At 37.1% G+C, this 24,101-nt stretch overlaps 1 protein-coding gene across 2 annotated transcripts in view; it reads right to left on the bottom strand.

Annotated features, from left to right (window-relative positions):
• The window catches only part of NOX4 (NADPH oxidase 4), a 188,354-nt gene that overhangs the window by 105,921 nt on the left and 58,332 nt on the right, over positions 1–24,101 (bottom strand). For both annotated transcript variants that reach the window (NM_001304775.1, XM_024986994.2), the window contains 3 exon segments: positions 3,798–3,860; positions 3,977–4,141; positions 6,680–6,896. In NM_001304775.1, the coding sequence (NP_001291704.1) occupies positions 3,798–3,860; positions 3,977–4,141; positions 6,680–6,896 (445 nt within the window).

The raw sequence follows: 24,101 nt of genomic DNA, 5'->3' as shown, positions 1-24,101 counted from the left end.
GAGCTCTAGTCCATGGGGTCAGAAAGAGTCGGACAGGACTGAGCAGCTGAACTATAACAATAAAACTTTGAACCTTTTAGTCATATTTCTACACCTTGGGATTTCAAGGCTTCCTCATCCTTCACTATCTCCCAGAGTTTGCTCAAATTCATATCCATTGAGTTGGTGGTGCTACCTAACATCTCATCCTCTGCCACCGTCTTCTCCTCCCACCTTTAATATTTCCCAGTATTGGGGTCTTTTCCATTGAGTCAGTTCTTTGCAACAAGTGGCCAAAGTATTGAAGTTTCAGCTTCAGCTGAATGAATATTCCAATGAATATTCAGGACTGATTTCCTTTAGGATGGACTGGTTTGATCTCCCTGCTGTCCATGGGACTCTCAAGAGTCTTTTCTAGCACCACAGTTTGAGCGCATCAATTCTTCAGTGCTCAGTCTTCTATATGGTCCAACTCTCACATCCATACATGTCTACTGGAAAAACCAAAGCTTTGACTATGTGGACCTTTGTCAGTAATGTGATGTCTCTGCTTTTTAATATGCTGTCTAGGTTTGTCATAGCTTTGCTTCCAAAGAGAAAGTGTCTTTTCAATTTTATGGGTGCAGTCACAATTGGCAATGATTCTGGAGATCAACAAAAGAAAATCTGTCACTGTTTTTACTTTTCCCCCTTCTACTTGCCATGAAGTGATGGGACCAGATGCCATGATCTTCATTTTTTAAATGCTGAATTTTAAGCCAACTCTCCTGTTTCACCCTCATCAAGGGGCTCTTAATTCCTCTTCATTTTCTACCATTAGAGTGGTATCATATCTGAGGTTGTTGATATTTCTCCCAACTATCTTGATTCCAGCGTGTGATTCATCCAGTCCAGTTTTTTTCATGATGTACTCTGAATATAAGTTAAATAAACAGGATGACAATATACAGTCTTGATGTACTCTTTCCCAACTTGGAACTAGTCTGTTGTTCCATGTTCTGTTCTAACTGCTGCTTCTTGACCTGAATACAGGTTTTTTTAGGAAACAGGTAAGTTGGTCTGGCATTCCCATCTCTTTAAAAATTTTTCAGTTTTAACTGATCCACACAGTCAGAGGCTATTGTCAATGAAGCAGATGTAGATTTTTTCTGGAACTCCTTTCCTTTCTCTGTGATCCAAAAAATGTTTACAATTTGACTCTGGTTCCTCTGCCTTTTCTAAACTCAGCTTGTACACCACCAAGTTCTCAGTTCACATGCTGCTAAGACTAGCTTCAAGGATTTTGAGCTTTACCGTGCTGAAAGAAAGTGAAAGCATCAGTTGCTCAGTCTTGTCCAATTCTTTGTGGACCTATGGACTGTAGCCCTCCAGGCTCTTCTGTCCTTGAACGCAATTTGGTAATTGATAGAGTACAGTATGATAGTTTTAACATTCTTTGGCAGTGCTCTTCTTTAGAACTGGAATGAAAACTGACCTTTTCCAGTCCTGTGGCCACTGGTGAGTTTTCCACATTTGCTGACATATCGAGTGCAGCACTTCAACAGCATCATCTTTTAGGATTTCAAATAGCTCATCTAGAATTCTATTACTTCCACTAGCTTCATGCACAGTAATGCTTCCTAAGGTCCACTTGACTTCACACTCCAGGATGTAAGGTTCTAGGTAAGTGATCACACCATCATGGTTATCCAGGTCATTAAGACCTTTCTGTATAGTTCTCCTGTGTACTCTTGCTACCTCTGCTTAATACCTTTTGCTTCTGTTAGGTCCTTATCATTTCTGTCCTTTATCATGCCCATCCTTGCATGAAATGTTCCCTTGATATCTCTAGTTTTCTAGAAGAGATCTCTAAAAGAGAAAGTCTTTCCCATTCTGTTGTTTTCCTCTATTTCTTTGTTCATGTAAGAAGGCTTTCTTATCTCTCCTTCTATTCTCTGGGACTCTGTTTTCAGTTTGGTATACTTTTCCTTTACTTCCTTGCCTTTCACTTCTCTTCTTTCCTCAGCTATTTGTTAAGCCTCCTCAGACAACCACTTTGTCTTTTTGCATTTCTTTTTCTTTGGGATGGTTTTAGTCACTGGTTCCTGTTCAATAGTATGAACTTCCATGCACAGTTCTTCAGACGCTGTCTACCACATCTAATCCCTTGAGTCTACTCTTCATCTCCACTGCATAATCATAAGGGATTAGATAAATAACTCCTGCTTTTTCTTTAAACATTTGACACTTTCTCTTGGTTTGTGTTATTCCTTAAATACAAATATTTCTGGCCTAGCCATCCTCACAATTACATGCTCTCAAGGGGCAAATTCAAACTGCAAATAAAAATTATAAGACTTGCTAACATAAATTGACATGCTTGATAATTTTCACATTTCAGATTGTGTTCTATGTGCTTTATTTGTAGTAGTTCATCTGAACTCATAAGGTGTGTGTGAATAGCTACTGTTTTTATATAATATTACACTAAGAAATGAATGTACAAAAAAGATGAAGTAACTTGGCCAAGGTTTCCAAGTTTTCAACTTGAATAATACATTACATTTAACAGCGGTTCCAATAGGAGCTTTCCAGATCATGCTAGTGATTAAGAACTGTCTGCCAATGCAGGAGACATAAGAGACACAGGTTCTATCCTGGGTCGGGTAGATCTCCTGGATAGGGCATGGTAACCCACTCCAGTATTCTTGCCTGGAAAATCTCATGGACAGAGGGGCCTGGAGGGCTACAGTCCATGGGGTCACAAAGAGTTGGACACGACTGAAGTGACCTGCAGACAGCACAGCCAATTCCAGCAGAACTCCATCTCTAAACTTTAGCACGTCAACACGCTGTTTTCCTGGACCTCCCCCCATAATTTGTTCAATTCTAACATGTAAACACGTGGTCCCTGTCTCAGTTACTTTTGTTAGAAACTGAATAAAATCCTAACCTCCATCATCAATGGAAAATCTTAAATAAATTACATTGTGTTTCTACCGTGACATACAGTGATTAAAAATAATGAGGCATTTACAAATACATAACATGGAAAGTTGTCCATAATCTATTGGTGAGTGAAAAAAGAAAACTTTAAAACAAAGGATCCAGCAAATGAATGGCAGACACCCATATATGCCAAAGAATGTAAGAAAATATCTGTAAGACTTTGTCAAACTCAAGAACAGGACTTGGGAGAGGGGTAATGAGGAAAAGTTATGATGTGATCGTATATGCTTCTGAATTATTTACTTTTTTCATAATGGGCTCATGCCATTTGTATAAGGCAAAAAATAATATTAGGAAATGGGCTAACAATATTTGATGATACCATGATTTAGCTAGATTTCCCCGCATTATTTGTTCTATTTTATTTTTCTGACTTTATTTTCCTTTTCCTTCTCCATACACAGCCTAGATGCCAATTACACTGAGCTTTTTCTTTTCTAAACATTTTCTTATGCTTCCATCTCAACCCACAGTATTCTAGTTCCTTAAATTTAATTTCTCTAAAGAAAACCATGCACATTTTATAATTTGGTACATATTTTATAAAAAGAAGAGTCTAAATATTCAGGAAATTTTCTGCATTTTGAATCAAAAATATTTTATAAATTAAACATAATATTTCCTGAAGTTTAAATTTTAAGAAAATAATTAATGGTTACGAAGTTTCTGTCTAGCTAATTATATTTCTTGTAAAAAGATGGTTTACTTAAACATTAAGAATATTGTGACAGCCTTGAATGATTTTTAGAATGAGGTGGAGTGCATACACGCACAAAGAGAAAGATGCATTTCATTCGAAACATTAGAAAATCCAAAAACAAGTTTCTTACCATTGTGAGAGTAAATGGATGGTTTTCTAATGCAGACACACTGGGACAATGTAGAATAATATACTAAAAAACAACAAACAACTTTTAAATGACCAAGAAAGAAGTTCAAATATCTTAATAATGCTAATTTTGAAAAAACAGAATAAGGGTATTTTAAAAGTTGCTGGACACTGACTCACCTGGCCAGGTCTTGCTTTAAAATTTTCTTTGACCATTCGGATTTCCACGACATCTGACGGATGACTTGTGACTGAGATGATGGTGACTGGCTTGTTGCTCCGGATACACCTGTAAAGCCTTTCAGCACAATATAGGCACAAAGGTCCAGAAATCCAAAGCCAGGTCTAATGGAGAATTTTTGAAATACACTTTAAGAAATACTTGTGTTATAGGACTCTTTATATCCTGCCTCACTGCTTATTTGACACATTACAGTAATAATACAGCAATGATAATTTAATCTGTATTTGAAATAACAAAGTGTAAAGAAAAATGAGTAAAAAGCAACAGATGCTCACTGCAACTTACTGAAACAAGAGTAAAGTATAAAATAGAAGGGAAAGTAATGTCAGGACCCTACCCTATCCTATAATATTATAAATACTGAGTTGTAAAATCAGTTTATTGAATGCTTGATATTATCTGCTTGGGGCTGTGCTAAAATACATGCATTTTTTAAATATTCACAATAACTCTTTGAAGCAATTATTGTCAGCCTTAATTTTCTGATGAGGAAATTGTGGCTTAAATATGTAAATATACTCTGACCAACCTCTATAAACTAACATGTAGGAGAAAAAGAATACAAATCCAAATTACCTTGCCACTATCAAGGGTATAACTACCATTAACAGGTGGTTTATTGTTTCATATATCCTTCTGGGCCCACAAGAATATATGTTGTATATATACAATATCTTTCTCTAAAGGAAGAAGAAAGAGAAGTAAAAGCTCAAGTAAATCTGGAGTATTTTAGTAAAAAATGTACCAGTCAAATATTTGTTTCAAAAAATGAGAACCCTAGGTATTTTTAATGCACACAATATGCATGCATAATATACATATACAAAATGTATAACCAATGTAAAATATGTATATGCACATATTTTTAAGCATGGGCATACCACATGTGTTGTTCACAATTTACTTTTACATAATATAATATGAACAGAAGATACTATTTAGAATTTGGAAACCATGACAATTTTGCATGTATGCTGGAGGCATAACCCTGATCCCAGGATAAGTGCATAGCCTGTGTGGTCAACCTTTCTCCTACAACTACACACTTTATCTCCCTCAAAACTTGGAGGCCCCCAACCCAAATGTATTTTCATGGTCACCTTTTAAAACCTAATCTATAGAGTTATTCCAGAAGGTCCTTCTTCCTTCCATGCAAATCATGCCTGCTCCTCACATTTATTGGGTTGGCCAAAAAGTTTATTCAGATTTTTGCATTCCCATCTTATAGAAAAACCCAAACGAACTTTTTGGCCAACCCAACAGTTAGGAACTGTGTGCAGAGTAAGCATCACAGGACAACCTCTGCAACTTTGGGACAGTTGCTTAGCCTTTGGGCATCACACAAGTGAAATGGGACTCACAATACCTGCCTTCCCTAACATAAACCATTGTGTGAAGCCAGAAAAGCTCTGAAGATTGTAAAGCTTAAAAGAAATCTAGAGGACTGTTATTAATAAGAAAACAAGACTAACACACTCATTCCAAAGGCATCTACAGATCACTATCTTTCGACTCCCCTTTCTTCTTAAAACAGACATTCAATTTCACTATTTCCCGACTTTCATTTGGTACAGACACAGAATACAGGGTGTAATATCCACGTGGGCAGCTCCCATGGCTACAAGGGAAGATTATGACTCTTACCAAACTACTAGTTGGCTATTTGGGGAAGAGGTTTCGTAAGAGCAAGGTAATTTGGTTTTGTATTCTTCTTCTCCTACATGTTAGTTTATAGAGGTTGGTCAGAGTATATTTACATATTTAAGCCACAATTTCCTCATCAGAAAATTAAGGCTGACAATAATTACTTCAAAGAGTTATTGTGAATATTAAAAAAAAATGCATATAATGTATTTTAGCACAGCCCCAAGCAGATAATGGCAACCCACTCCAGTATTCTTGCCTGGAAAATCCCATGGACGCAGAAGCCTGGTGGGCTATAGTCCATGGGGTCGCAAAGAGTCAGACACGACTGAGCGACTTGACTTGACTTTGAAGCAGATAATATCAAGCATTCAATAAACTGATTTTACAACTCATTATTTATAATATTATACATAATATTGTACCATAATAATATTATACCATAATTTCCTCATCAGAAAATTAAGGATGATGGTAATTGCTTCAAAGAGTTATTGTGAATATTAAAAAAGCATACAGTATATTTTAGCACAGCCCCTAGCAGATGATACTAAGCATTCAATAAATTTATTTTACAGCTTAGTGTTCATAATATTATACATAATATTACACTATACTGTAATAATTATTATTAGTAATACTAGTTTTTTCACTATTATTGTTCTTATTCAACCTACTTTTCTCAATGCATAAGGAACGTATCTTTGCCACCTTTCTTATGGCAAGCATCAGTGCCACAATTTGCAAAGATCATATGATGAGTTAAACAGGAATTTTCTATATTCTGTAATATCATAGGTCTATCTCATTGAACAGTAGGCTGGCTATTATGTAATAACACGTACTAATTTGCTACTGAAACAGCCTGAAACCTTCTCTTCTGGAGGAATAACTGCTGTATTACCTTCAAAAACATGTTTAAATGCAATGTTGATCAATTTTTTATAGGAACATGGACTTTGCAGAGATCAGTAAAGACACAGGACTAATCTGACCTGTGGAAAATTAGCTTGGAACCTGGGCTCTTCCATACAAATCTTCACAAATGTATTCTGGGTAAGTTCATCAGGCTTTGAAAATCCTCCAGGAAAAGATTCGTGAAAATGTTCTGAGAGATGCTCTGGTAAATGAGTATTCTGGTAGTGGGTTCCATTAAGATTAATGCAGCCAGGAGGGTGGGTATCTAAATTAGTTTGATACTTCAGCAGCCCTCTAAATTTCATAAAAAAATAAAAACAAAGAGATAAAAAGGAAATTGAAATCACAGTCACAGTATAATAAAATAACCTTTTTTTCTTGTTGATTTCCACATACCATTTATTCAAGAAGTGCTTCTCATATGTCTTACATAACAGTAATTGAGAAATCTTAAAAATCTTAACAAATTCATTACTGTGGAACTAAATTAAAAAATTTGGCCCTCCCCCAAAATATACCATATGAACAGAAGATACTATATAGAATTTGGAAACCATGACAATTCTGCATGTATGCTGGAGGCATAACCCTGATCCATAAATCCATGGTAGGGAAGAGGCATGCAATCTTTCCAAATATTCTTGAATTTGACAGCTTTTATTTCAAGTCTATTAAGCATTTATACAATCACATAGAAGTTTTCACTTCAATAAACACTATAATATGAGTACTTTCACTATAATTTCAAACACAAATGGAAAAGTACAGGGTTCACATTTGATTTGGCTAAGACGAGACAAAACAAGCCTTGCTGATTCACAGAGAAATGTTAAACAAACACGATAACAGAAACTGGAAACGTGCATCTCCTATGGTCCGAAAAAAATTAATACACTCCATAAGACCCTAAACCTGTGTACTTTTCAATTTCTCCATAAACAAGAACCACAGTAAAGGCCCACAATAATGAATCAGGAAGGAAAACCTAAAACCCTAAAATCCCATTCTGATTATTTCATATTTTGTGAGATTTAAGATAAGTCTTCAACTTTCTCTGTTCTGTATTTTTTATCAAAAGGAGTTAAGTAAGATCTACTTCATAGGGATAGCGCATCAAATCATAGATTTATATGAGTTTTTTTTCTTTTGCATAAGTAAATCTTGAAGAAAAAACTAAGACTTTGAAAAGCATTGAAATGTTTATTTTAATTTTGAAAATATTAAAATTTTAGTTTCCAAAATTCTTTTTCTTGGTTGGCTACGAGTGTTTTAAAATTGCCCTTCATGCTAACCCTAACCCTAAACTTTCATGTTTTAAATTACCCAAATAATTTTAGTATATTTAAAAAGTACATCTTTAAGTTTACCACAGCTACAATAATTATGTAAATGATTTTCACAAAGATAATATTTTAAAACAACAAAGACTATAACAAGAATAATGGTATGAAATAGATCTAACATATGAGAGTTAGGAAAGCAATGACTTAAGTCTTTGGTGGAATGTACCATCTACTCAACTTGGTCATTCTCTCATTTTCTCCTGATGCTTATGCTCAATTCCCTTTCACTTTTCATTTTATTTTACTTTCTTCCCATAACTAATCATCAGAGAACACACAGTACATGTAATGAGCTTCTAGGTAGTGAATTACATTACATAATATCCAGGGTAGGCCACACACACATTTTTTTGAAGTAATGTAAATATGGTCTAAGTATGGAAGAAATTAGGAGAAGGCAATGGCACCCCATTCCAGTACTCTTGCCTGGAAAATCCCAAGGGCAGAGGAGCCTGGTAGGCTCCAGTCCATGGGGTTGCTAGGAGTGGGGCACGACTGAGCGACTTCACTTTGACTTTTCACTTTCATGCATTGGAGAAGGAAATGGCAACCCACTCCAGTGTTCTTGCCTGGAGAATCCCAGGGATGGAGGAGCCTGGTGGGCTGCCATCTGTGGGGTCGCACAGAGTCAGACACAACTGAAGTGACTTAGCAGTAGCAGCATGGAAGAAATGCACAGATATTGTACAAGTATGAGAGAAGTATGTAATTCTTTATAAAATTCTAGTCACATAATACAATTGCTGTGCCATTCTACTTAGAAAATCTGATAATTTGGTACAGCTTTGATTACAAGTAATAAGTTACCCAAACTTGCTGCTCCTACTGACTACCCTGAGGGTAGTGGCTGACAGGTAGACAGGCCAAAAATCTGGAGCAGTTTTTCTATTGGCCATAAATTGAACAAACTGGGATAATGCAACTGGCATGATCCTACATGGTGCTACCAAGTTCAAGAAATACTCAAACCTGGCTCCTAACCCTTCAGAAACTTAAGATCCAGTTTAGAAGGTATCTTTAGAGAAGCTAAACATAACTCAGACCACAGATGATGACTTGATTGGAATGATTTAATGACAGCTTAGTAATGTATAGTAAGTATGAGGTCCAGACCAAAACAATTTATATTCATTTCATATTATCCTCACAACAACTACTGTAAATAGGAATAACTATTTATCAATTAAGAAACTATTTTAACAGATTAAGTAATATCACAGCAAGTAAGTGGCAGAGCTAAGATTTGAACCCAGGTTTGACTCAAATTCTATGGCTCTTCACCTCTTACTATACAGCATGCTAACTCACTGGATCACTAGATCCTCAAAACTTTCATTCGAAAAAGATAAAGGATGGACAGATCAATATTTACTAAGAAAGTATGTCAGAAAATTTGTAAACATCTATTTCCTACTTGAGTTTCTCTGGTGGCTCAGTGGCAAAGAACCCGCCTGCCAATACAGGAGACACGGGTCAGATCTCTGGGTTGGGAGGATCCCTTGAAGGAAATGAAAACTCACTCCAGTATTCTTGCTTGGAGAATCCCATGAACAGAGGAGCCTGGTGGGCTAAAGTTCACAGGGTCGCAAAAGAGTCAGACACGACTTAGTGACTACATAACTAACATAACTAAATAACTAAACAACAATAACAACGAATTTCCCACTTAAACTTCAAAATGACATACAAGGTGTTTTTATTCCCATTTTACAGATGAGAAACCCATATTGTGCAGGTCAGAGATTCAGTCAGTAGTAGTCAAAGCATGGGGCTTCCCTGGTGGCTCAGATGGTAAAGAATCTGCCTGCAATGCAAGAGACCTGGGTTCAATTCCTGGGTTGGGAGGATCCCTTGGAGAAAGGAATGGCATGGTATTCAGAAACTTGATCTCCCTCATTCCAAAAACCTATGTCACACAAAGAAAATAAGTAGGTTAAAGAAGGAGACATCAAAGAAAGGGGTTCAATATGAACAAAAGCCTGGAAATTAGGTCAGATAGAGTGTCGTGTGTCTGTGTGTGTGTGTGTAAGAGACAGAGAAAGTGAGAGAAAAAGAGAGAGAGAAAGAGAGAGAGAAGGGGCTGCTGAACATCAGGCAAAGGAATGTAATTTATTCCTTCTCCTAAATCATAACAGCATTCAGGTTGGACATTACCCCATGTACAAATGGTCCTTATTAGGATAAATGTTGTTGCCGTGCAGTACAAATCTTCAGTTCAGTTCAGTTCAGTCGCTCAGTTGTGTCCAACTCTTTGCTACCCCATGAACCACAGCACGCCAGGCCTCCCTGTCCATCACCTACTCCTGGAGTCCACCCAAACCCATGTCCATCGAGTCGGTGATGCCATCCAACCATCTCATCTTCTGTCTTCCCTTTCTCCTCCTGCCCTCTATCTTTCCCAGCATCACAAATCTTCAGACCAGTCCAATCAAATAAACAATGTTGTTCCTGGTACATAAAGTAGCACAAAATTTTCTAAAATCCCTTTTACTTTGGAGAGCTTTATGTTATTTTAAGCTGTTCTCAAGTTTAATGGCATAGGTTACCTATGTCTATGCCCATTAAAGTGGTATTTTCTTTGTCTCAGAATATGATTATTGTCATTGAAGGAACACATACTAAAGAAAAAAGATCTACAGACAGACAATGATAAACAAACAAAAATTACCATTCATCAGAAAAAAAAATCAAGCACAGAATCTTGGGGTTTTTGTATAAACTGTGTGTATTAGTCACTCAGAGGTGTCTGACTCTATGTGACCCCATGGACTGTAGCCCACCAGGCTCCTCTGTCCATGGAATTCTCCAGGCAAGAATACTGGAGTGGGTACCCATTCCCTTTTCCAGCGGATCTTCCTGATCCAGGGATTGAACCTGGGTCTTCTGCATTGCAGGCAGATTCTTTACCATCTGAGCTACCAAGGAAGCCCTTTGTATAAATTAGGTGGTAAAGATACTGAGGAGTTCAAAAGGTAGGACAGTGGCAGGTTTTGAACTTAGTATCAAAAGGAGAGGTAGTACATGCCAGACAGGTGCTTGCTGCTTTACTATTTAATCTATTTCCACAAACTTCATAATACATGTATGTGGTACAGATGACTGGCCTCAAAGGAAATTTAAAAAAATAGGGGATAGAGGTATACATATAGCTAACTCACTTTGCTGTACAGCAGAAACTAACATAACATTGTAAAGTAACTGTATTCCAATAAAAATAAGAATAAAAAAAGATCAGTCTCCTCATCTTAGAATGAGTGAAAACATTCAGAGCTGTTAGGTAATCTGCCCAAGACCACACTGTCAGTCAGTGGTCAAGTCAGACAAAGGCCATGCTCTTCCCGTGTACCAGGCTTGCTCTCCCTGCAGAATTTGCATTCTGCTTATGAACAATTCTCTGAAATCAAAGGCCTAAGTATGCAAAGAATACAATTTTATGGCTCTACATGACTGTATATATCTAAAAAAAGGAAGTAGTATATTTCTAGCTAGCCAATAATTTTATGTTATTTTTAAAGTTCAATGAAGTGCAATAAACTTACCTTTTCATTGTATTAGTGAAAAACGAGTGTTCATTTCTTTGGTACTGGTGCAGAACTACGGGATGGTGCAGACAGCTAAGGCAGTTGGTGATGGACAGGGACGCCTGGCGTGCTGCAGTCCATGGGGTCACAGAGAGTTGGACACAACTGAGCAACTGAACTGAACTGAAGTGCAGAAATTCTTAGAACATGCAACCTTAAATAAAACATCTCTTTAAAAATATATTTCAAGCTCCTAAAATACTTTCACTCTGAAGAATTTTGAATTTTGTGGTTGTTCAGTCGCCAAATTGTGTCCCACTCTCTACAACCCCATGACTGCAGCACACCAGGCTTCCCTGTCCTTCATCTCCTGGAGTTTGCTCAAATCCACGTCCAGTGAGTCAGAGATACCATCAAACTACTTCATTCTCTGTTGACCCCTTCTCCTCCTGCCCTCAATCTTTCCCAACACCAAGGTCGTTTCCAGAAAGTCAGCTTTTCATATCAGGTGAATATTGAATAGTAATGCACATTAAATATTATAGACATGGGATTGATAGATAAAATCAAATATAATCTTTTAATCTAATTACTTCAGTGTGACAACATTTGTTAAAACTGAGTTCCATATGTGGTCTCGATGATTTATTTGAGTCCCTAGTACCTATACGTATTTCAGCAGACCTAATATACCTGCCTTTCTTTAGAGTTTAATGCAATAACAAAGCTCATTTGAAGTAATGCTTTAAAAAATGCACAGCTCTCCTCTGTACCTGCCAAGTAATCCTGATCTTCCTCATTGCCCTACCTCCCCACTGAGATATACCTATTTCACACTGATTATTATTTAAGTTTTGGGACTGATTAATTTAAATGATATAGCCTCTGCCTTCAAGAAGCTTACAGTTTGGTGCACTGCCACCCGAAAGCACTTTATGTGATGGTGGAAATGATCTAAATCTGTGTTGTCCAGCCATGGGCTACTTGTAGCTGTTGAAATGTGGTAGTACAGGCAAAAATTGAATTTATCATATTATTTCACTCTAATTAATCTAAACTGAATAGCCATTCCACAAATTTAATGGGTATAATTAGATATGAAAGCAAGAACAGCAACAAAAATCCAAAATCAGTAATGCTATATAGATGTGTAATGACCTCTAAAGAATATACAGAGATGATGAACTCTGATTATGACATTCTGGAAAGGGCTTTGTGGGATAAGCAACTGAAGGAAATGGAGATCCCAGTGTAACAGGATAGGGAAATGAATTCCAATATGAGAGACTACAATGAACAAAATATACTGTTTATGCCCAAACTGGTAGAAGGGCTAATATCTTGTGCATTATATATTTCCCTTATAACCATACTCATTGCCAAATCTCTTCAACTCTCCAGCAAGTTTCTTTCATGTTTTGAGTCTTCAATGTATTTCTAGCGAATTAATTTTTCAAAGCAAATAATAACTACACAATTTTTTAAATATGGCAAGTGCATCTCAAAGTTAAAAGGAACACTCTTATATTGTTGTATCTCTTAAAATTAAATGAAAAATCATTTGAAAATGAAAAAGGAAAGAAAAAGATGTTAGTCAATTGGAAGCAGAAAGTCTTGCCAAGTTAAGACAGGGTACAGTAGGGGATGGAGGTACACAGACTATGGGAATAAGAATGCTTATTACTAATTTTTTTGGGGGTATTATGTTCCAAAAGAGAGATTTTTAAGTATATGTGGGAATGTCTAGTGTTCTTCAATCATGAGAAATCAAGGATTTTATGGTTTATCAAAATATGTGGTTGTAGACACAATTGTTTTTGCACTCATAAGGATTTCAAGCTGCACTTTCAACACTCAACAGCGTTTCCACAAAACAGGTTTCCTTCTATTTTTCCATTTTGCCTCAAGAAATACTTCAGTTATACTACTAACTTTTTAATGCCTGGTTGTGACAAAGTCATTGAAAGTAATATGGTACACAGAATAAATCTTTACCAGATTAAAACACAGAACTCACAAGAACATTTTCTAGTAAAAGTTAAATACTACAAAACACCGTGCCTGCCCAAAGGAGTGTCACAAAATCATCTCTACTTTAATTGCAAGTTACAAATTTCTAACAAAGGCAGTGTAGCTTATGAGACCTTTATGTTTTTAATGATTTTAATCCTTTTTTAAAGTAGAGGAAAAAGTCCCACAAGGAATGTATTTTTTACCTAGTATTCTATAACATACAAAATGCTCCTTTTCTTTATAGAAAACAATATAATACCTAATTACTGGCCGTTCTTTTCACTTTGCTTCAAGTACAAAAAACAAAAAGCTTAAGAAAATAACAAAATACACCCAAATTCAATATTTCAAAACCCACTGGAATTCGCTGGATTCTGTGGAATCTACTAGAATGTACACTACTTAAGATCAAAGATTTGTCTTGTGTTTAAAACAGGGCCTGTAATTCATAATGTGTTAATAAATATTCATTGAATGGATTAATAAATACCTGAAGTATATAAACAATTTTTGTTCTGTCTGTTGAAACTTTTGATTAAGGAGTCATCTGGTTTTAACAGAGACATTAGTTTGAACTCGTTCTGACTTCAATAAAGATGTCTAGACTTTCACAAATGGCATTTAGTAAAATAAACCATGTGTGTACACTCACCTTTGCAAGGAACAGCACTAAATTAGTCTACAACTAAGAGTATCCCTCTTCACCCTTGAGTACTGTGAAGTCCAACCTGAGATCTCAGTCCTGCCCTGAACTGAGTCCATCCTAACCTAAGTCATCAAGAAAGTCAAGCCTATCTCAGCATCCTCTGAAGGTAGAGTGCTTTTCTAAGCTAAGTACCCAGTACATCTCAGGTAAACTGTAAATGTCTGGATATTCACCCAACCAAAGCTTCTACTCTCAGCCTCACTTTGTCTGGTCTAGCCAGCTTCTGGCTAGAAACTTGCCTTTGCATTCTTTCCTGGGCTCCTGCTTTGGATGCCTGAATGTATTTGCATCCTTCAGCTTGACTGGAGCAACAAAATGGATGTATGACACCTGTGGTCTCAAGGGCTCCTACTCTGAGAGTGGCTGCTGTTGCTGCTAAGTCGCTTCAGTCGTGTCGGACTCTGTGCGACCCCATAGATGGCAGCCCACCAAGGTTCCCCCGTCCCTGGGATTCTCCAGGCAAGAACACTGGAATGGGTTGCCATTTCCTTCTCCAATGCATGAAAGTGAAATGTGAAAGTGAAGTCGCTCAGTCATGTCCAACTCTTAGGGACCCCATGGACTGCAGCCTACCAGGCTCCTCTGTCCATGAGATTTTCCAGGCAAGAGTACTGGAGTGGGTTGCCATTGCCTTCTCCAACTCTTAGAGACACATTGTAATTGATTAAGTGCTCTGTCGCCATCATCTTCAAATGCTTAGCAATTTATTATCAAAGGGCCCTGCATTTTCATTTTGTAGTAAGCCCTGGAATTAGGTATCCTGCCACAGACTCTGTGTGGCTGGCAAAACAAAGCCTTGGAATCTAAGGACCTAGGACCGAAATTTAAACCTTCCTTAAGTGTGCAAGTAAAATAGGTCATTCTAATAAGCTTCCTCAGCTGAAAGAGAGATAGTACCTGTTATCCTCTACTTAACAGGTTTATAAAGGAAAGGACTTTGATCTCTTGGGAAGGAAAAAATATGTTAGCATCTAATATTTGTTAATATTTCCTCTGCTTTCAGGCTTTATTAAAATGGCAGCATGGGATAAAAGGATTATTCCACATTTCAGAAAAACACTGATGTACTGGAAACATTGCTTATAATAAATTTAGCCCTTGTTCCTTCTCCTTCCTCTCCAAACTTCTTACCCTGTACCTCCAGCCAGAACCATTTGTTATTATAAATAAGGCCCTAGGAGAAAAACCTAGGTTAAAATTACATGAGAAAGTATTCAGTCTGAAGTTCACGATTTCTATCCTCAAAATGGGGAGAAAGTAAACTCACAGTTTAGAAGATTAAAAATTCATTAATAAGTATAGCTTGTAGTATAAATTGAGCTTCCCTGGTGGCTCAGTGGTAAAGAATCCACCTGTCAGTGTTGGAAATGTGGGTTTAACCCCTCGGTCAGGAAAATCCCCTGGGGAAGGGCATGGGAACCCACTCTAGTACTCTCGTCTGGAGAATCCCATGGACAGAGGAGCCTGGCAGGATACAGTTCAGGGGTCGCAAAGAGTCAGAAACAACTGAGCATGCCACACGCACACACACACAGTAAAAATCAATTTATGTACATGAAAATGTCTTGTATATATTACTTACATATATCTATATATCTGGTATCCTTATGACAGAAAATACCCCATAATCTCAATCCCCACACCTACCTGGCTTTCACGATAAAATATCAACAAATAGAAATAAATCATAAGACTTTAGTTAGGAATTATTACATAAAAAATCATTTTTACCTAAGAATGAAAATAAATCCTGTGAATAGGAAATTAGAAATGAGAAAAATACACACATATTTAAAGGTCATAGTTGTATAGAACATTATATTTATTAACATACGGAAAACATAAAAATATTATGGAAGGGGACTTTGGATTGTATATAACAAAGACTTACTTTCTCAGGAATTTTACTCACACTATATATTTAAGTGAAAAATTAAAAACCAAAAAGTGAAGGAAGACAAAGAGATGAAAATTTTTCTCCCATGATCCAAAGAATTTTTAGCCACAGAGGCACACAAAATCTCCAATAAAAATATGCCAGTCTACAATACAACCAAAATAGTCAAGACTTCAAAGTTAATTCCTTTGGCACATGAATTGATATTCTAGTTGCCATAATAACTTATTATCTCAACAACACTAAATGTAAGTGACAGGCCCAGAATGGCAAGCCAAGTGACATTTAAACAAATACACAGATTATTTTTATTGTTGTCTGCAATACTTTGAAGAAACCTGTAAGGGCCTAGAAGTACAACACATTCCTAGATAAAGGCAAATTAACACAATTCCATGTAATCCGGCAAATACTGAGCAAATGAGGATTTGTGAAAGGAGTTTCACAGATAAAGATCAGTAAGAAATAGTCCTATCCTAACCAACAGGGACCTAGTGTCTAGCACATGGAACTCTGCTCAGTGCTATGTGGCAGCCTGGATGGAAGAGGTGTTTGGAGGAGAATGGACACGTGTATATGTATGGCTGAGACTCTTTGCTGTGCCCCTGAAACTACCACAACATTGTGAAGCGGCTACATCCCCACACAAAACAGAAAGCTTTTTAAAAAGGAAATAATCCTATTTTCAAAACCACTGCAATTTACCTAGGATATATCACTCTGTTGAATTTTCTTTTCTCTTTGGTATTCTAACTCACAGATGCATAATGGAGATAGGCTGCAGAGAACACTGGGATTTTCTACTGTTCAACTACAACTTCAGCTATCACCTGACTTTCTCCCTTCTACCTAAGGTTTTATATGCGTGTGTCTGCGTGTGCTCAGTTGTGTCTGGCTCTTTGTGACCCTACGGACTGTAGTCCACCAGGCTCCTCTGTCCATGGGATTTCCCAGGCAGGAATACTGTAGTGGGTTACCATTTCCTACTCCAAAGGATCTTCCCAATCCAGGGATGGAACTGGTGTCTCTTGTATCTCCCACACTGGCAGGTGGATTCTTTAGCACTAGCACCACCTGGAAGCCCATTATTATTCTGTTGTTGCTGTTTTTCAATCGCTAAGTTGTGTCCAACTCTGCGACCCAGTGGACAGCAGCACACCAGGCTCCTCTGGCCTCTATCTCCCAGAGTTTGCTCAAATTCATGTCTGTTGAGTCGGTGATGCTGTACTGCTGCTGCTGCTAAGCCGCTTCAGTCGTGTCCGACTCTGTGCGACCCCATAGACGGCAGCCCACCAGGCTCCCCCGTCCCTGGGATTCTCTAGGCAAGAACACGGGAGTGAGTTGCCATTTCCTTCTCCAATACTTTTGGCTTAACCCACAGCTTCTGGGCCTTCCTTTCACGTGGCTTTGCCAAGTTTCCATCTGACATTCTAAGAAGGGCAGGTGCCTCTCCCCGGGAAGAAAATCCCACAAGCCTCTCCTCCTTCCACACCAGAGTGGGTAAAAGGAGACCTTAGTACAAGCGCTTCTAAAAGAGAAGATTCTTGGGAACCAGCAACTTCTAACATTTCATTATGTTTCATAAATACCTTCAACAGTATATTCTTAATTTCCTTCTCCTGAGGGCATAGTAGAAGAAGGATAAACCAACATAATAAGCCTCATCTCATAAGTATTTTCTGCTCCAGGTTAACTTCGTGACTTTTAATTCCTACGAAGCTGACAATGCCTCTGGTTCACTGTACTTATTGACAAAGGCCACTCACTGTGTTCCTTGGGTTTAAAGAATAAATGTTTTTCGAAACACACTCATAGAAAGCCATTCCTTTTCAAGTTTCTGAAAAAATGATTTAAGCAGAATATAAATCATGCTCTACAATGAACTCATGCCAGTAAGTAGTCCCAAATGGCAGAAATCTCTGTTTAAAAGAATAATTCAGGTATCATTTATGTATAATAATAAAATATGGTCTGAAAAGTCCAGCTGGCTCAGTTATTAATATTTACTATTATTTGGCTCTCACTGTCATCTACACATCTGAGGAGGACCTTTCTCCTTTCTTTTCCAGAATTCTCACACTATATTTCGCCTCTTATGTAAATAAAAAGTAAAATACAATTACCACCCACACAACACTTCCTAGAGCTAAAGCCAGTGGGAGTGCTGTCTTAAAATTGAGAGGCTAAGGTGCCAAATCTCATTTACAATGCGTTCCCTCCTTGTGCCTTTCAAAGGAGTCGGTGAGGCTCTGGGCTGAGACTCTGTGACATTCATAATTGCTTTTCCCTCCAATATCCCTTTTATCAGTAAGTGAGAATGGCAGTATAGCTCTCCTCTTGATGAGTTTTTCAAATGAAAATGAAGAAAGAAATGTCCAGTTACATTTATGTCTGGAAAGAGGAAACATTTTTGGCTTTTTAATATTTTTTCTGTATGTCTTCTGAATTGAAATATCTTTAAATACAGTGTAAAAATAACAATCTCCTATAAAAGTATATTAAAAATGAGGAAAAAAATTCCTTAGGAGAAGGTTTGTCTTAAAGTCCTCAAATAAACCTTTATCATTAAAATCTATTGCCCTTTTGAGATCTAACAACATTATAAAGATTGTTGCCCTTTCAAGGAATATTCTCTGATCTGCTAAGCAATTTTCATTACACATTTACCAGATTACTTTGCTAATAGGAAAATCTGGGCTCTTAAAAAAAAATTATTGTTCAACCAAATAAATGTGGAGTTTCTTCCTTACACAGTTATTTATATTAGTGCAAGTATAATTTTTTTCCTGCTAACATTTATTCAGTATATCTATATTCTACCTACATTGCTGCATTCACTTATTTAAACCTATGAGACAACTCTATCATATGGATATTCCATTATTAATCCCATGTAGTGGATAAACAAGAAAGGACAAATTATCTGGCAAGGTCCTATAGCTAGTAAGTGATGTAAGCTCTTAATTGCCATGCCACACTGATCTCCTAGGGAAAAAATAATATATTTTAAAAATCCATTTAATCACTGAAAAATAATTTGAGTTTGCTGCTGCTGCTGCTAAGTCGCTTCAGTCGTGTCTGACTCTGTGCGACCCCATAGATGGCAGCCCACCAGGCTCCCCCGTCCCTGGGATTCTCCAGGCAAGAACACTGGAGTGGGTTGCCATTGCCTTCTCCAATAATTGTGTTTAGTATATATGAAATATTCTTTTTTTTGGTGCCAGGCAATAGAAATGCTTATAAATACTAATGGAAAAAAATCTAATACATAGGCAAAAAGAATAAAAACTAGGTTAAGCTAAAGGCATACACAATCAAGTTAACTGGGCTTCCCTTGTAGCTCAGTTGGTAAAGAATCTGCCTGCAGTGCAGGAGACCCAGGTTTGATTCCTGGGTCAGGACGATCCCCTGGAGAAGGAAATGGCTACCCACTCCAGTATTCTTGCCTGGAGAATTCCACATACAGAGGAGCCTGGCAGATTACAGTTCACGGGGTCAAAGGAGTCGGACACGACTGAGCGACTAAGCACACAGCAAACAATCAAGGTAATTGGATCCTAAATAATATTGCGTGTAATATTTTGAGCAAAGCTAAGACTTCCACTTAGCCAATATAGATTGCATACCCCAGGAGAACCACATTTAATTTCAATTTCCAGTTTTAAATGGGATACAGGGAAGCCATGCCAATAGCCAGCTTGATTTAGTAGTTAAGAATGTGGGCTCTGGAATCTATTTCAAGCAAGAAACAACTTCATAAAAATTAGAGCTTTCCAAAAACAGAATGGGATTTTCAAAATTAGAAATTTACTTAGATATGTTGTAGGGAGATTGAAAGAATCTTAGTCAAAATCATCTTTTGAACTTTCTTCAAAATGAGATTTTATAAAAATAAAATTGACTTTAGAAAATTATATAAACAATTGCTCCTCCTTATTATAAAAGTCAACAATTTCAAACAGCTTTGCTGTTGAATTAAAAAACTGTCTACAATTTCTAGCCTATGTTGATCCTTCAATTTTCTGCACTACTAGAATTCTGGAAAATAAAGTATGTTTACACTTGGAAAATATGTAGTTTAAAATTGCCTTTAGCACTTTCAATTGATTTTTTTTTTAATTTCAAAATAATAATCAATGCTTGGAAACTAAAGCTTATATATTACATTGTTCTTCTATACCCTATTATTGTACTTAACATATTGATGGAGAAAAAGCAAATGACCAGCAAATAGTGAGTTTCTGTTCAAATCTAAAGCATACTCTACTAGAAACTTCAGTATAAATTCAAGAAGCTTGTTTTGAACAGCTGTACTTTAGTTGTATAACCAAAAGCTAGAGAGTAAAATTAACAAAGCATTTTATAAATAAAAATATATCTAAGTCTTCAACAATAGAACAAATAATAGCTTCAATAGATTTACTTACAGATAGATCTTTTGCAATAAAAAAGAACATTTTGAGAAATGTTCCATTTTGAAAAAACTGTAAGATTTATCAGTAGTAGTTTTTTCCCCATACCAGAAGCATAATCTATGTAGCTTTATTAAAAATTAAACTTCACAGAATTATAAACTTTTAGTTAGAAGATGAGTAAATTCTACAGATTTGAGTTATAGCACAGTGACTACAGTTAATAATACCATATTGTATACTTGAAATTTGCTAAGAGAGTAAATCTCAAGTGTTCATGCCAGAAAAAGAGGTAACTGTGTAATGTGATAGAGGTATTAATTTGCTTGTACACTTTAAATATATTCTATTTGTCAATTATTCTCAATTAAAAATTAAACTTCATAAAATATGTATACTACAGAATGCTTAAAGTATTGTGTATTTGTTGCATGACACATTTCAGTATTAGAATAATTATTTTCTTCATTTTTATCTATAATATGCAAAGAACTATTAATTCAGTTGGTATAATAGATTGAATATATAAGTCATTCTTTAGAAGTGTTTGGTTATTTCTTTATATAAATTAAAGTCACTTTCTGTTTATGACCCCTGTTCCACAAAAGTAAAATCAAGATTTAAATATACATTGCATTTCCCCCCATAATGGAGACATTATGTAACTCATTACTCTCTAAATTTCAGAAGTCTATGTAAACGCTTGAACCTTTGAAAAGTGACTCTATTTGAAATATAAAGAAACAGATCTAAACGTAAGACCAGAAACTATAAAACTCCTAGAGGAGAACATAGGCAAAACACTCTCCGACATACATCACAGCAGGATCCTCTATGACCCACCTCCCAGAATATTGGAAATAAAAGCAAAAATAAACAAATGGGACCTAATTAACCTTAAAAGCTTCTGCACATCAAAGGAAACTATTAGCAAGGTGAAAAGACAGCCTTCAGAATGGGAGAAAATAATAGCAAATGAAGCAACCGACAAACAACTAATCTCAAAAATATACAAGCAACTCCTACAGCTCAACTCCAGAAAAATAAACGACCCAATCAAAAAATGGGCCAAAGAACTAAATAGACATTTCTCCAAAAAAGACATACAGATGGCCAACAAACACATGAAAAGATGCTCAACATCACTCATTATCAGAGAAATGCAAATCAAAACCACTATGAGGTACCATTTCACACCAGTCAGAATGGCTGCGATCCAAAAGTCTACAAGCAATAAATGCTGGAGAGGGTGTGGAGAAAAGGGAACCCTCTTACACTGTTGGTGGGAATGCAAACTAGTACAGCCACTATGGAGAACAGTGTGGAGATTCCTTAAAAAACTGGAAATAGAACTGCCTTATGAGCCAGCAACCCCACTGCTGGGCATACACACTGAGGAAACCAGAAGGGAAAGAGACACGTGTACCCCAATGTTCATCGCAGCACTGTTTATAATAGCCAAGACATGGAAGCAACCTAGATGTCCATCAGCAGATGAATGGATAAGAAAGCTGTGGTACATATACACAATGGAGTATTACTCAGCCATTAAAAAGAATACATTTGAATCAGTTCTAATGAGGTGGATGAAACTGGAGCCTATTATACAGAGTGAAGTAAGCCAGAAGGAAAAACATAAATACAGTATACTAACGCATATATATGGAATTTAGAAAGATGGTAACAATAACCCGGTGTACGAGACAGCAAAAGAGACACTGATGTATAGAACAGTCTTATGGACTCTGTGGGAGAGGGAGAGGGTGGGAAGATTTGGGAGAATGGCAATGAAACATGTAAAATATCATGTAGGAAACGAGTTGCCAGTCCAGGTTCGATGCACGATGCTGGATGCTTGGGGCTGGTGCACTGGGACGGCCCAGAGGGATGGTATGGGGAGGGAGGAGGGAGGAGGGTTCGGGATGGGGAACACATGTATACCTGTGGTGGATTCATTTTGATATTTGGCAAAACTAATACAATTATGTAAAGTTTAAAAATAAAATAAAATTGGAAGAAAAAAAAAAAAAAAAGAAACAGATCTCTTCAGAATTTTAATTTAGTACAGCTTAAAGGCAAAAATATGCATAACTAACTTTACCAGCAAGTTATTGTATTTTTCTCTAATCTGTTATAGCTAGAGATAGCAAGCCCAGGTAAATCAAGATATTAAGCTTTAAAAATAAAAACTTAAGACCCTGTATAATAGGCTCTATGTTCATCCACATCATTAGAACTGACTCAAAGGCGTTCCCCATCATATAGACTGAAGTAAATCAGAAAAACATATATATGGAATCTAGAAAGATGGTACTTATGAACCTATTTGCAGGGCAACAATGGAGATGCAGACACAGAGAACAGGCTTACAGTGGTGCGGGGGTGGAGGTGGGGAGACTAAGGGAGAGTGTAACATGGAAGCATGTACCCTGCCATGTGTAAACTAGGTAACCGATGGGAATGTGCTGTGTGACTCAGGCAACTCAAACCAGGACTCTGTTACAACCTAGATGGGTGGGAAGGGGTGAGAGGCTGGAGGGAGGTTCAAGACGGAGGGGACACATGTATTCCTATGGCTGACTCATGTTGATGAATGGCAGAGGCCAACACAATATTGGGAAGCAATTTTCCTTCAATTAAAAATGAATAAGTTTGGGGAAAAAAACTTGAAACCAAATTTTTAGAAGCATTGAACTCTCTAAAAAAAAACAAACAATAAAACACTATGGGTTTTTGAGTCAGAATGCCTGGATCTGAAAGCAGAATACATCAGTTAAGCAAACTTTAGCAAGTTATGTACTCTCCCTAAACCTATTTTCTTATGTAAAGGGTGTTTAATAGTATTATTTATCCTTATAGAACTATAATCCTTTAATAGTATAAAGCATCTAAATCATTTTGAATTTATGCTTGGCATATAGTAAACATTATGCAAATCTTTTAAATTAGTATTACCATTAGTAGCACATACGTTTAGTCATAGTCCACTTTAATGATAATAGCCCTGGACAACCAAACAAGCCATTTAAAGAACAGAATATAAAGCAGATTTTCTCTACCAAGGGCTTTCTTGGTGCTACAGAATATGCTAGCCCCACAAGGGAAAAGAACAGAACACAGAGGTTCCACTGACTGTGGCCCTCTCCCCGTGTGTCAGCCATGGCCAGCTGGAAGTCGGGATTACGTGTGGCCATATATCTGTGTGTGTGTGTGTGTGTGTGTGTGTTTTAGTTCTCAGTTGTATTCCACTCTTTGTGACCCCATGGACTGTAGCCTGCCAACTCCACTATCCGTGGGATTCTCCAGACAAGCATGCTGGAGTGGGTTGCCATCCCCTTCTACAGGGGATTTTCACAACCCAGTGATAGAACCCGGGTCTCCTGCACTGCAGGCAGATTCTTTACCATCTGAGCCACCAGAGAAGCCCAGCCACATGTCTGCTGCTGCTGTTGCTGCTAAGTCGCTTTAGTCGTGTCTGACTCTGTGCGACCCCATAGATGGCCTCCTACCAGGCTCCCCCATCCCTGGGATTCTCCAGGCAAGAACACTGGAGTGGGTTGCCATTTCCTTCTCCAATGCATGAAAGTGAAAAGTGAAAGTGAACTCG

The sequence above is a fragment of the Bos taurus genome, chromosome 29 (genome assembly GCF_002263795.3).
Source record: "Bos taurus isolate L1 Dominette 01449 registration number 42190680 breed Hereford chromosome 29, ARS-UCD2.0, whole genome shotgun sequence".
NCBI lineage: Eukaryota > Metazoa > Chordata > Mammalia > Artiodactyla > Bovidae > Bos > Bos taurus.
This window is presented reverse-complemented; position numbering and strand designations above follow the sequence as displayed.